Source organism: Rattus rattus, chromosome 8, assembly GCF_011064425.1.
Source record: "Rattus rattus isolate New Zealand chromosome 8, Rrattus_CSIRO_v1, whole genome shotgun sequence".
Taxonomy (NCBI): Eukaryota; Metazoa; Chordata; class Mammalia; order Rodentia; family Muridae; genus Rattus; species Rattus rattus.
In genome coordinates, this window is record NC_046161.1 from 101,278,610 (window position 1) to 101,292,701 (window position 14,092).

At 52.4% G+C, this 14,092-nt stretch overlaps 1 protein-coding gene across 1 annotated transcript in view; it reads left to right on the top strand.

The window, feature by feature from the left end:
* Ccdc12 (coiled-coil domain containing 12) overlaps window positions 1-13,791 on the top strand; it is a 51,477-nt gene extending 37,686 nt beyond the window's left edge. The window contains exons 3-7 of the mRNA XM_032910772.1: window positions 10,840-10,919; window positions 12,104-12,165; window positions 12,321-12,355; window positions 13,298-13,374; window positions 13,459-13,791. Of these exons, the coding sequence (XP_032766663.1) occupies window positions 10,840-10,919; window positions 12,104-12,165; window positions 12,321-12,355; window positions 13,298-13,374; window positions 13,459-13,541 (337 nt within the window). The 3' untranslated portion in view covers window positions 13,542-13,791. The remainder of the gene's footprint in view (window positions 1-10,839; window positions 10,920-12,103; window positions 12,166-12,320; window positions 12,356-13,297; window positions 13,375-13,458) is intronic.
* The last annotated feature ends 301 nt before the right edge of the window (window positions 13,792-14,092 follow it).

A 14,092-nucleotide genomic window follows, 5' to 3' on the forward strand; every position in this document is an offset into this window, starting at 1 on the left:
TGTTGGGTTGGGGCTAAGAAGCAGGATGAAGGGAGGTAGCGTTGTACCAACCATATCTGACACGGGAGTGTACCATGCTAAGTGCCTGAACCAGCAGGTCACAAACAGCTTCCCTGCAGCTTTAGATCCTGGTCTTTGTCGGGTGTGCTGCTGGGGCTCAAACCCATGGCTCTGAACTGCGTTGAGCAACATTCCCTGTCCCTGCGTCCAGGTTCCTAGATCCAACAGACCTCAGTGTTTTCCCTGGAGTAAGTGTCCCATATTGTGAAAGACACTAGGCCACTGGCCTGCCTTCTCAGGGGATGGAAAGGTTGTTCCCTAGCTCCATGGTGACCCTCTTGAAGACAGTGGTCCCACCCTGCTGAGACCCAACCCCATGCTAGGTGCCAAAACCCTTTAGTCTGGAAAACGCCAGCTTCTCCCTTCTGCAGATGGGGTCCCAGGGTCCTTGTACCAAGGCATGTCATAAGTTAAACACGCGTTGCCTCATTTTCTTGGTGACCACAAGGCACTCACTCCCACCTCCCAGCTTCAGGTGTCTGTGTCACCAGCCAGTGCAGTGGCTCTGCCTCCTTCTCTCACCAGAGCTACAGCATGGGAACATAGCATGCAGCACCTCTTTCCAGACCCAGAATTCTCAGGAGCAGGCTGGGGATTGGGAAGAACAAATCAAGAAAGGGCTGGCTTAAGACCAGCGTGCGTCTGACTGCCCTTGTGACCTGCAGTGGGCAGTCCCTGCTGTGTAGGAAGAGAGTGGGAGCGTTGCTGGGGCCTTCCCTTTCTGTGTGGGAAAAAATCTTATCTTATGTGTCATGCTCTTCTGCGCTTTCACAGTCCTTTTCTGAAATCTCCTGGCCACTCTGGGCTGGGTGTGGTGTATAGGTGGGGTAACCACAGTCAGGCAGGTGAAGTCACTCGGCTAAAATCTCCCAACTGAAAGGGAGTAGAGCTGACTCGAGGCCCCTCCCTGCATCCCATCCGATGTGTAGGGTGGGACGGTGAGCTCATGCAGCCTCCTGTGTCACCAATGAGAAACTGAAGCTGTCCCTGCCCTCCGCTCCCCAGGCCAGACAAAGTCCTGCCGCGCCCTCTCCGCCTTCAGTGCTACTCCACAGGGACAGAGTCCTGGCCTTGGTCCCACATCCTCTTTGCCCAGGTCAAGGGTGGGCTGAAGGATGCAGCAGCCTTGCGAAGAATCAGTCAGGCATTTGCAGGCCAGGGCAGCCTGGTGTGGTGAACACTTCCTCCTGCAGTGCTCTGTGGAGTTATGGTTGGGCTCAGGGTGAGGAGCATTGGATTTTGCAGGCCTCTCCCTGTATCCCTGTTACCTGAACTTTTTCTGGGAAGACCTGAACAAACCAGATAGGGCACCAATTACAGCAGAGAACAGATCCATCCCAGTCCAGCCTGGGAACCAGCTAGTGTGTTGGACTGACTTATATAAGAATGTGGGAGAGATCACTTACAGGAGCCTGGGTGACCCCAGAACAGTAACACCACTGACCAGGCCACCCCAGCACGAGCAGGGCTCAGGAGGGGGTGTCTAGACTCTCAGGTGAGAGAATGATCCACCCCAGCACGAGCAGGGCTCAGGAGGGGGTGTCTAGACTCTCAGGTGAGAGAACGATCAGCCTCTCCCGCACTCGCTTTATGCCGGAGCGTCAGCAGGCACCATCAGAAGGGTCATCACAGCTGCTCTGGTTAAGACAGTAATGGCGGCTAGCCAGGACTAGCCAGGACGGCATCCGCCATGGGTCCCGCCTCCACTGGGCTTCAGGTAGGGGAGCCTTTGTGCCCGCTCTTACCTGTGCGCCCCCTGGGGAGCAGCTCAGCTGATGTAAACCTTATTTCTCTTAAATGTAAATATGTGTACACATACTTGACACACACACATGCACACACGCACACATGCACGTGCGCACTTTGTTTTGGGTGGTTTTTTTTTTCTTTTTCTTTCTTTTTTTTTAGGGGGTGGGGAGCTGGGGACCGAACCCAGGGCCTTGCACTTGCTAGGCAAGCGCTCTACCACTGAGCTAAATCCCCAACCCCTGTTTTGGGTTTTTTGAGACAGAGTCTCACTTTGTAGCCGTGGCTGGTCTTTGCATAGTCCTAGTGACATCAGAGTCCTGTGAGATTATAGGTGTGTGCCACCACATCTCGATTTAAATTTAAATTGCTGATTTTTTTTTCAGTTGTGGGAAGTTTAGAAAGTACAGATTAATGGGCAATTTAGCAAGTCTGTGGATAGAAAGGGCTGAGGATGCAGCCCAGCAAGTCTTACACAGCCATGCCATAGGCTTGGTCCCTGCACAGAGCAGATTGGCACACTCATGCAGGACCTGTTGTTTTATAAACGTTTTTATGTAGCATATCTTGAGTATGGGTGGAATAGCTAGAAATATTCTCTCTGACTCCTTAATACTTCTTTTTTTTTAACATTTATTTATTTATTTATTTTATGTATATGAGTACACAGTAGCTGTTTTCAGACACACCAGAAGAGGGCATCAGATCCCATTACAGATAGTTGTGAGCCACCATGTGGGTGCTGGGATTTGAACTCAGGACCTCTGGAAGAGCAGTCAGTGCTCTTAACAACTGAGTTAGCTCTCCAGCCCCTCCTTAATACTTCTAAGTACTGATTTATTTGTGAGCCCTTGATTTTGACATATATTCTATTTCAAAGAGAGAGACAGAGAGAGAGAGAGAGAGAGAGAGAGAGAGAGAGAGAGAGAGAGAGTGTGTGTGTGTGTGTCTGGGGACGGAGCCCTGCACTCCTACTAGATAAGGACCGTGAGATTTATTTTTATTTTATGTGTATGAGCTTTTACCTGCATGTATGCATATTTATACTACATGCAGGTGTGTATATGTGCATTAATATGGTAATCCAATGTCAGAAGAGAGCATCAGATTGTCACAACACTTGTGAGTCACTATTGCAGATGCTGGGAACCAAACTAGGGTCCTCTGCAAGGGCAGTCCGTGCTCTTAGCCCTGACTCATCTCCCCTGCCCTCTTTGGAATTCTTTAAACACCCGTTAGCTGTGGGTTTTCAGGTTGGGTGGGTAGAGAATTCAGCTAGGCTATGAGAGAATGAGGGTGGAGTCCTGTCCAGCAGATGTGATGGCTGCACTCACTGGGCAGAGTCTGATGGAACCAGTGGCTAGCCTGGAATGGGAGTGGCTAGCCTGGAATGGCTCTAGCTGTTGATAAACTGTCCTTGGGTGCGGTAGTACACACCTGTAATCCTGGCACTCAGGAGGCTAAGGCTGAAGATTGCAAGATTTCAAGGCCTACAATTTGGGGACACCAAATCCCCTGAGATCTGGGAGATAGCTGTAAGACTGTCTCTTGGAGTGATGACACCACTGAGCTGTTGTAAAGTTTCCTTGGCTGTCAGGCCGCCACTTAGTGACCTGAAGGAAAGCATTTAGCCCCAGTGACAGAAGCATCCCTTCATTGCCTGTTTGCAGTGTCCACGTTCCGGCCTCACCTTAAACATCACCTACTCTGATATTTCATTCAGGGCCAGGCACTGTGATCATTCTGAGCGGGTCCCCTTCCTTGGAAGGGCACTGGAAGGGCACTTTTAACCCAGGGTTGGGTCTGGGTGGAAGTCTGCCTCCCAGTCTCCCTTCCTTCCTTCCACTTGCCACTGTATGGTACTGTTGCCCGCAGCAATCTCCCTAGCATGGGAATCCTGGGCCAAGGCTTCGAATGCTTCCACAGATCTTGAGAGAAGCCACGGTCACCCTCGAGAGCACTAAGATCTTTGCCTCTCCTTCATTTTTGTGTTATTTACTTACATAGAGATATTGTGAGGGGGTCTTAGAGCTCTGGTGTCTCTGTACTTCAGACATTAAAAACGAGAGCTTGCGGCTGGAGAGATGGCTCAGCTGGTAAGAGCACTCACTGCTTGCTCTTCCAGAGGACCTGAGTTCTGTTCCCAGCACTTAGGTCAGGGGACTCACAGTCACTGTTCTACGTTATCCAGCACCCTCTCCTTCTCCTAGTTCTGACGACACCTCACATATATGTCATACGTCACACATGCATAGAGCAAACAGAACTTTTTTTTTTTTTTTTAATGAAAGCCTTCTGTGGTCACAGTCGCTGCTCTCTCTGGGCATTGCCGACTTCTAGAATCCTGCAGGCTCATCCTAGCTCTGAACTTACCTGGAGTCTATTACTGTGAGCAGAGATACAGCCTGACCTTACCAACCTCTGAGGGGAACTGGGTGATCAGAGAGGACCAAGGTGGCCAACTGAGGCAAGCTGTGACTTTCTAAGCTTGCTGTGAGGATGGCTGACCCTGCTCTCTCTACAAGGGTTCACGGCAGTGGGATGAGCGTGAAGAGACCTCAGGCTCTGTAGGGAGGGAAGATGGACCAATGTCCCAGTGTAGGCAGAAAGCATGAACTGTGAGGGAGACAAAGGTAAAGACGCCTCCATGAGGGAATCCTGTCCTGGGTGCCTGTTTGCCAGAAGTAAGATGGAACCGGATAGGTAATCTCAGACTCCTTTCACCTCTGAGTTTACCGCCCCAGAGAAAGAACATTGACTTTCTCCAGTCACCTCTGTGGCTAGGAAGATATGAGTGTGTGATGTCAGGCTAGCCCACACCGAGAGCCCGTGCAGCTGGCCTGAAGGTAGATCTTGCTGTGGTCACCAAGCCAAGCCTGCTGCAACACTATTCAGGTATAGATACGGTGGGGGTGGGGTGGGGGTGGGGATAAGGGAAATAGATACAAATGTGCCCGTTCTAGAAACGGACTCAACAGGATGTCAGCCTGGACATTGTCCTGTGGCTTGGCCATAAAGACTCAGATGGCACTTAGAAGTAGCTGTTGTGACCCAGCCACATTCCTGCCCTCGGTTCCTGGAGACACAGTAGCTTCTTAGCTTTCTTCCGGTTGTCTTCTTGTGGGAGCCTTAGACTCCCACGGACTTCTATAGCATTCTTCCCCAAACACCCCATGGATGTCTTTCCTCAACTGGAGGCAGCATAGGCCGAGGGCTGAGCTCGTAGGACAGAGCCTAAAGCCACGTGCATAGTGTGTGGTTGCCTCCAAAGGGCTAGGGAGCACAAAAGGAGGTGGTCAGTGCCACCCTGTCGGGTAGAGACCTTAGGGGAGGAAAGGAACTAGGGGGTTTGTTAACTGAGCAGGCTGCGGGGCCTGAACCACGACTTGAAGTTTAGACTTTGGGAAAGAACTAGAGACCCTGGACCAGAAAGAGTAGAGACACCAGGAGTGGCCTTTGCGTCTGCCTCCTGCAGAGAAATCTCAAGGCTTGATTCAGATACTGGCTGCCAAAGCCCAGGGGCTGAGGGGAAGTCCACTGCTGTGACCAAAGGCCCCTGTCCTAGAGGCCTGGGGCGGCTCACTGGTCCCTTTTGAGCCTGTTCCCTGAACTCTTTGGTGCCAGGAAGGAGCTTGGGTGCTGCCGCAGGCCTTCCCTGCCACAGCCATCCCACCTGTCCCCAACCTGGTTGTAGATGGTCATCAGATATTGACTAGACATTGTGGAAATTACAGAAAACCAAGGAAAGTGACTACATGTACTGATGAGAGAGATTTGTGTCTCAGCATTTGAAAGGTATGAAAGGGATGCCAGGAAATACCTTCCCCGGCTCCTGGCTTTGGAGCTGGGAGTCTACCCCAGGCCTGACTTCTTAGCTCTTTCCAGGCTTCCGGCAGGGTTATTTCTATCATCACTGACCAGCACACCACCATCCCCTCCCTTGTTCTTCATTCTAAAAAAGGCCATTACGAGTGTCCTTATTGTCCCTTTGACCATGTGACATTCTTCTGGTACACTGTGAGAAGCTGAGGTCATCCTGAATGTCATGGGCACCGCATGTCAAGGACCAAAGCCTCAGACACTCAGGAGTGGCAGAGCTTTCGTCCAGGTAGGAATACGAATGCTTTACACAAACTCACAGCTGTAACTTCTGCCTCAGGCTCTCCACCAGGGCTTGTTCTGTCCAGGCAGAGGCTGGCTCTTCCCTGGCCTGGCTCTCCCATTCCTTTGCCTTCTGGTACTTGAAAGCTTGGGTTTTGGGGGTCACCCCACGCTTCCTGCAAACCCTTGCCCCTGGCATTGTAAAGATTGGGAAGGGTCTGTGGAGCCGAAACCCATCTTCTCCTTTTCCTGTGCGAACTCCAGTCCTTGTCAGCCTCACACCTAGTTTGAAGCAGAAAGGGCTACAGCAGCCAGTAAGATAAGCCCGGCTTCTGGCTGGCCCAGTTTCCAAAGCTCACTCGTAACTGATAGCAGGTTGGTGGGGACCAGACAAACTGGAATGGCACACAGGTAGAAAGGAAAGAGGCCCTTTGGCTGAGCCTCCTGGTGACCCTGCTTCCCTATGGGCAACACAAAAACCAATTTCTTTTTGACTCATTAACCGCTATGAGAGCTACAGAGGGGCCTTGGCAGGCTTTGCCTGTGTGTGTGTGTGTGTGTGTGTGTGTGTGTGTGTGTGTGTGTGTGTGCTGTCTTGTTGCCAGCTACACACAAGGCTTTGTCCCTCGTGCTGGTCTCCTTTGTTTGTCCAGAGGTGGAGCTCTCAGGGCCAGCGAGCTTCTGGAGCAGTACCGTGGATATGAGATGTCTCGTCTAGAGGACTCTGCTGTAGTCAGTTGGGATGACTTCAGCCTTTCGCAACCCAAACCTCAGGAGAGATGGACAACCTTGGCTTCCTTTTGGAGACTGATGGTAGCACAGGCCTGCCCATGTCTGAAAAGCATTAAAACCAAGATTCAGGGCTGAGCCATACTGTTAGAAGTCCAGGGCTCTAGACCTGTCTTCCAGCAGCTACCCTATTCTAAGGGGCATGGGTGCTGACCAGAACCAGCATTTGGCTCCCACAACCCCCAGAAAACAGCTGGCTGCTGTGTGAATACAGGTAGCATCAGCATTTCCTGGCCCCTAAGAGGGTGGTGGGTGACGACTGGCCTTACTGGTCTGGCTGGCACTGTTAATCCTGCCACACTCAAGTCTGCAGAGAGAAGGCTGCTCAGCTGTGTGAAGGCCCAGGAGGCAGGCTGGGCGAGGGAAGGGAGGCCCAGGGGGCAGGCCAGCCTTGTCTACAGAGCAAGTTCTAGGACCAGCAGGGCTACACAGGGAAACCCTGTCTTTAAAAAACCAAACCAAACCAAACAAGTAGCAGCAGTAGTTCTACATGCCCTGCACCACAGGCCCAGTACATGCAGATGTGGGTACTGTTGGTCACTCTGCGCCATTGTACTGTCTTACTGGATTATATTTTTACTTGTTTGTCTGAGATGAGAGCTCATTTGTGGCCCAGGCTAGCCTTGAGCCCTCACTCCAGCCTCTTCTGCCTAACTAAGTCCTAGCCTAAGTTAAGGGTGAGCAGGACCACACGTGCTTCATATTTTATTTTTGTTTTGTTTTGCTTTGCAGGGGTGGGGTGTTTAGTTTGGTTTAGTCTAAGAGTCTTACTGGATGGCTGAGACTCTAGAACTCAACGTGCCTAGCTCAGCCTTCCCCTGCGCCTGCGCCTCACTGCACTGCCTTAGTCTTCCGTCAGCCAGTGAGGCCTTAGCTGTGGGTTTCAGCGTCGTCACTGAGGACGCTGTCTTTGATTTGCTTCTCTTTGTTACTGTCTGTCTAGTAATTTGGCAATGGTTTGACTACATCTACTTTCCTTGAAGTTCATGGTTTTCTTGTTTGTGACAGTGTTTCAGGTGTCCTAGTCTGGCTTCGAACCCAATATGTAACCCACCTTGAACTTCCGATCCTCCTGCTGCTACCTCCTGAGCCCTAGGAACACTACGGAGGCGCACGCCATGCTTGGTCCGTTCTTATCAGGGATTAAATCTAGTGCTTCCTTCAGGCCAGGCAAGCACTCACCCTCAGCTGCAACCCCGCCTGGAGTGGGTTGATGGTCTTTTTTAATCTACCTGTGGTTCGCCAGTTCTTTTCTGTGTACGTAGGCATCAGCCGCTTAGGCACAGCACCGAAGGGGGTCAGAAAAGCGTCAGATTCCTCTGAATGGAGGTACGGATGGTTGTGAGCTGCCATGTTAGTACTGCAAACTGAATTTGAGTCTTCTACCAGAGCAACATCCCCTCAGCCACTGAGCCAACTCCGTCCCATTTTATTAAATTCTGTATGGTTCTGTGAACATTCAGTCATTGCTGGGCATGGTGCTGCATGCCTGTATTCCCACCGGCTTTGAGAAAAGAAGCAGCCTCTGGCAAAATTATCTTCAAAACTCAGTCATTATCTCTTTAAAATGTATTTCCTGTGTATGGTTTGTAAGTATGTAAATCTTAGCATATTCCGTGGGTATCCTGGGTATGGTGGTGCATGCCTGTTATCATAGCACTCGGGGTGGGGGTGGGGTAGATGCTAGGGGATCAGGACTTTACAATGGGACACATGAGACACATTTTAAAAGGAAGAAAACAAGACCGAAGAAGGCTTAGAGGCTAAAGGTGGATGCTGCCAAGTCTGATGACCTGAGTTCAGTCCTGAGTTCAATACCCATGCTGAAGGAGAAAACTCACTCCTACAAGCGGTCCTCTGACCTCTGAGGAACATGTTACACACCCACATAGACAGGTAGGTAGGTAGGTGGTAGGTGGGTGGGTAGGTAGATAGATAGATAGATAGATAGATAGATAGATAGATAGATAGATAGATAGATAATCAAACCCTGCAGAAATAGAAAACAGTAGAAAATTACTTCTTTTTGTTTTATATTTTGGGGAGACAGTCTTATGGTGAGGCTCAGGCTGCCCTCAGATTTGCAGTTCTCCTGCCTCAGTTTTTCAGTATTAGCATACAGCACCACACCTAACTAAGTTTATCTCTGATAGTTGTAGTGCACCCCTGGTTCTCAGTGACGTTGGCGTCATCGGAGATTCTGGGTCATTTCCTCTTCTCCATAGAGAGCTTATTACCCCTCTCACCAACAGCTAGCCTAGGGGTGCCTGAGCCTTCCTTCTGGGACGAATGGGGTGCGCAGTTATATCCACCCCTGCAGAGCGGTGATCCACCTGCCCTGGTGTTGTGTGGTTATTTCTGTCTCTGGCAGGCAAGTGACGTGCCGCAGATTCACCCCATTCTTAAGAGAGGGTCACAATGGGAAACCCAGAGCTTGGCCAGGACCTGCTCCTCCTGGACTCTGCTACATTTTTCTCTGTAAGGTTGCAGGGAGCCCAGCTTTTCAGACACCATTAGCAAGAGACAGGTGCTCAAGGGAGGCCCCTGTTATTCACTCTTATCTCTGTGTGCAGCCCCTGCAATCCTGGCCAGCTTGGTTCTTCAGGGCTGCCTAGTGGATGTTTAAACTGTATTTGTGCCCAGTTTGTTGTTTGTGGAAAGGGAATTAAATCTTGGACTTGCTTAGAAAAGCACCAAGCACAATCCAGTGCCCCTTTCCCTGAGACTCCTTGTTGGCAGTGGGCCAGGGACACAAGGATTCAGGTTTTGGGGCGGTGGCTGGGGGCAGGGGGCTCATCTTCCTTTGCCCTCACAGTGAGTTGGGTGAGGGCTTGAACCTAGCTGGATACAGAGGCACAGAGAACAGCCTCTGTATTCACTGACGTGGGAAGTGGGATGTCTCACAGTGAGGGCCTAGGTGTCTGACTGCCCAGTCGGGCTAACTCCACAAGTGGAGCAGTGGACATAGCTGCTGCCGCCTGACTCCTCTGCTTCCCCCTCGCCTTGCTGGGTCCCCTTCATGCTGGTGGCCATCTGAGGACATGGGCAGCAGGTGAAGCTTGCTGCTGTGTAGTTCCTCTTATTACTCACGGACCCTGGATCTGGTCGTGGGGTTAGGATTTTTCTTACTCCTCTCACTAATCCCTGCCGTTTTCTTCCCACACCCAGTTTCTGTTCCTCTTTTCTCCCCACCCCGAGGTGAACAAAAGCCATGGCAGCAGATGGGTTCCACTTTTCACTGTGCACCCCAGTGACCTGTTGCTCACCCCAGGCCTGAGCAGGCAGAGGGGCAGGGTACCCCTGGATGTGTTGCATGACTGTGTGGGTACTGGCGCTCCCTGGGTTTAGCCCGGCCCCGGGGGCCTTGGCAGGAAGAGGTGGAAGGTCGGTACGTGAGCTGGGGGCACAACCACTAGTTAGTTGTGTGGCCACAGGCACTGTGCACCTCACTTACAGAATGGCTTGCCCTCTCAGAGACTGGGGAGCCACCAACCTAGCCTCGTCTCCATGGCCTTTGTGGGCCTCTCCCATCAGGTATGAAACAGATCAGTGTCGCCTGTGTTTTGGTTGAATCCACTATACCCTTGGGCCTAGAAGCCACCTCCTGGGATCTTTGTATATTGCACAAAGGCAGCCCTGCTCTTTTGAACACACAGTCTACCTCTGTCTGTCTGTCAATCTGTCCGTTCACCCCCCCCCCATCTTCATGTCACTCAGTACACCCAGGCCCTCTCCACTGAAAGTGATGACAGACTTTGTGACGTACGTTGGCTCCAAGACTTGAAGGCTCTACAGAGGTTCAGCTGGGTTTGGAGAGCTAGTATGGAGGGCTTTCTGTGAGGAGTGGCTCAGCCCAGGAGCTCTGGCTTAGCCTTGATCTCAGCCGTACAATCTCTGCTGTGTGACCTCGTGAAAATGGCAGGCCCTGGGTTCCCAATGGAGACAACCCAGTAGATACTAGTTAGTGTCCTCAGTCCCCCTGCCCAGCTTCTGAGGAGCGTGCACGCTTAAGGTCTGTGTTTCCCTTCACTTAGCCACCTCCAGACAGATAGGAGGAAACGTGGAAACGTGGAACTTGCAAATGGGAAGCACCCATCCCATCCCACTCCTGCATTAAGGTGTGCAAATGCTCTGCTCTCACAGGGGCCTCAGGCTTCGGAACTATGTCCCAGAGGATGAAGACCTGAAGAGGAGGCGGGTTCCCCAGGCCAAACCAGTTGCAGGTACATGGACCCCTTTTCTCCCCATGTCCCTTCCAACTACCCTCAGAGAAGAGCTGCTAAGCCAGAGACAGGACCTCTGGGACACTCACACACCTTCTCAGGGACCATAAAAGAGCCAGGAGGGCAGGAAGGAGGCCCCGTGCGCCTGCCATCCTGGAGGAGAGCACAGGCCCTGCAGGAGGAACAGAAGTGACCTGAGGTCTACGGGCAGCAAGGCAAGCAGTAGGCCCTGTGCCCCGGGAGAGGGAAAGAGCGAAAGACCAGAGAGAGGCCGACCGTAGAGCTGCATGAAAAACCAACAGCAACACAAAGGCCAGAGAGAGCCTTGACTAAGGGTGAGAGCCCTGAGGTGAAAGGGAGCCTCCTGCTCACAGGAGCAGGGTCATCCTTTGTTCTGAAGAATCTGGCTTTTTTTGGTTTTAAGACAGGGCCTCACTGTGGAACTCACCAGGCTGTCCCTGTCTCCCAGGGGCTATGTGCTACTGCGCCTATGCGAGAATCTTAGTTTTTTATTCTTTATTTTTGATACCAACTTTTCATTGCACAAGTAATGAATGAATGAATGATCTCATAAAAAATTCAGAAGTTGCCCAATTGTTTCTTGCTAATCCTCCCCCTACCCAGTGGCAGAGTCAGACGAAGGCATCCCACAGGGTAGGAGAGGGATGAGAAACTGGCTCTTGGCCTCTACTAGGAGGCCTCCAGGACTTAAAAGTCCGACAGAAGAAAGGAAGGTCAGAGGGACACTTCCCTGGTAACAGGTCTGAAGGCTGTCCACATCATTATGTTTCAGGCACTGTCCCCAGAAAGGGACACTCAGAGAGAGACCTAGGGGCGTGGTGGAGGCAGGGGTGCCTGTCCTAAGTCTGGGTGGAATGGAAGGGAAGATAAGGCACCCAGATTCCAGACCTAGAGGAAATTTCTCGGGCCTTCACTTTAAAGCCACACTCCCCCTGACATAGGCACCCATTTCTCATCTGGTAGCCTGAGGCCTGGGCCTGTCCACTCCAGCTAGAGCCTGCTCTGTCCCTTTCTGGGCCCTGGCGTCTGCCTTCAACCTGGGAAACCAGACTTGTCTTCAGAGTTGCGGCTGAGCGGGCCCCTCCTCCTCCCTGGGACCACCTGTGTTGTCCACTCTGGAGTGGAGCTGTTACCCAACAGACCTGTGTTCTTTCGCCCTCTAGTGGAAGAGAAGGTGAAGGAGCAGCTGGAGGCTGCCAAGCCAGAGCCTGTCATAGAGGAAGTGGTGAGTACCTGGGCGGCCCCTCCTGCTTGTGCTGCTTCCTTCTCCAGCTGTCTGTGTTCCCACCCTACTTCCTTCCTTGCCTGCCTGCATTTTTCTGTCTCTCCACTCCCCCTGGGACTGGGCCTTGACTGATGAGCTGTCTCCTCTCTCCCTAGGACCTGGCCAACCTGGCACCCCGGAAACCTGATTGGTGAGTGTTGTCCATGCAGGCTGGTGCAGGCTGTTTGGGAGGTGGTAGTGTTTGGTGCATGTCATAGGCCTCAGCTGGGAGGACAGCCAAGGGACAGGTAGGGACAAGCACTGCAGGCATAGCTCTGCCCAAGAGAGTCGGGGATAAGGGCTAAGTAAGGCATGAGTAATGGCTGAGGGTAGAGCTGAAGAGGGGCTTGGGATGAAGAGCAGCCATCCTTTCAAGGCTCTTGTGTAGGGGAAAACTCACCTGCTCTGGGCCCCATCTGAGCAGCCCCTTGTGCTCAGGATACCACAGTGAGGAGAACGGATGGGCAAGCAGATAGGGCTCATGTCTCTGTTGTAACTGTAGGAAACCCAGTCTCTTCAGGCCCAGAAGCCTGGACCCAGCCCCTCTGACTGAGCCGAGAACATGGGTGAGGGAAAGTACCGTAGGCTGTAGGCACATCGGGGCCGTCTTCTTGTGCCTGAGGATCTGTGGGGTTGCAGCCCCCACCGCACTGCCTTAGTTCAGTGAAGCGGGCGTGAGGTGTGTGCTGTAGGAGCTGCAGAACCAGAGGACTCAGGCTGAGTTTAGGAGTTATGGGCCCCGGGTGTGGGGGTGGGAGGCTGTGGCGAGAGGTGGAATAGGGCTGACAGTTGGCCACAGCAAGTTCCCCTCTGATGCTGACTTAGGGGACAACAGGGAGATCCCAAGGAGTCAGCCACCATTGTCTCGGTCCTCTACCCTGACTGGGTCTGGGGTACACATCCTCAGTTAGCTCAGTGGAGTTGGGAAGGACGACGGACCTTGGGGTCCAGCAGAGCAGAGAAGGTAGCATGCTGGCCTCCCCAGAGCAGCCGCAGGCAGCTGAGGATATAAATAGGAAAACACTGCAGGGCGGTCCCAGAGCCAGGCCCAGCAAGCCCTTAGCGTCTCAATGTCCCCTCTCTCCTGCGCCAGGGATCTCAAGAGAGATGTGGCCAAGAAGCTAGAGAAGTTAGAAAAGCGGACCCAGAGAGCCATTGCAGAGCTGATCCGTAAGTGCGGGCTGGCCAGTGGGGTCCTGCTCTCAGGGCGGTGGCTTAAGCAACCCCTTTACCATGTGTTTGCTCTCTATCCAGGTGAACGGCTAAAAGGGCAGGAAGACAACCTGGCCTCTGCAGTGGACGCCACCACCGGACAAGAGGCTTGTGACTCTGACTGAGATGTCCTCTGCGTCCCACCTGTTCAGACACTCATCCTGTGGGAGGGTAGGCTCAGCAGGGATGGGGTTAGACTGGCCAGCACTTCTGGGTCTTGAGAGCCGAGCCAACCCACTGAGTCTCAGCCTCTGTTGGCTGTGACCAGTTCATCTCCCAAGGGTGCCCACCCGGGGTGGGTCGAAGCTGAGATCTGTACATATGTATGTAAACGGAGCTTTTTAACTTTTAAAAATAAACTCCATTTAGTAGAGGCCTGTCGTTTCCAGTTTTCTAGCTGCTCTGGGTTTGGACTCTTAGAATGCAGAGGTTATATTCAGTGTTCTTACCCTGAGTTGGGCCAGCCTAGTTGAACCTGGAGGGGTGGGCAGGGCCAAGGTCGACCTTCTGCTCCAAGTCCTCAGTCAGACTCTGCAGTGGTCATCTCAGCACCCTTAGGCCACAGAGACAGAGACAGGGAGCGTCCTCTCACAGGGCCTTGCAGTAGTTGGTATGAATGAAGGAGAGGCTCTCACCCAGGTCCTCTGGACCCCTCCCAGTGTGAGAGTGAGGAGGG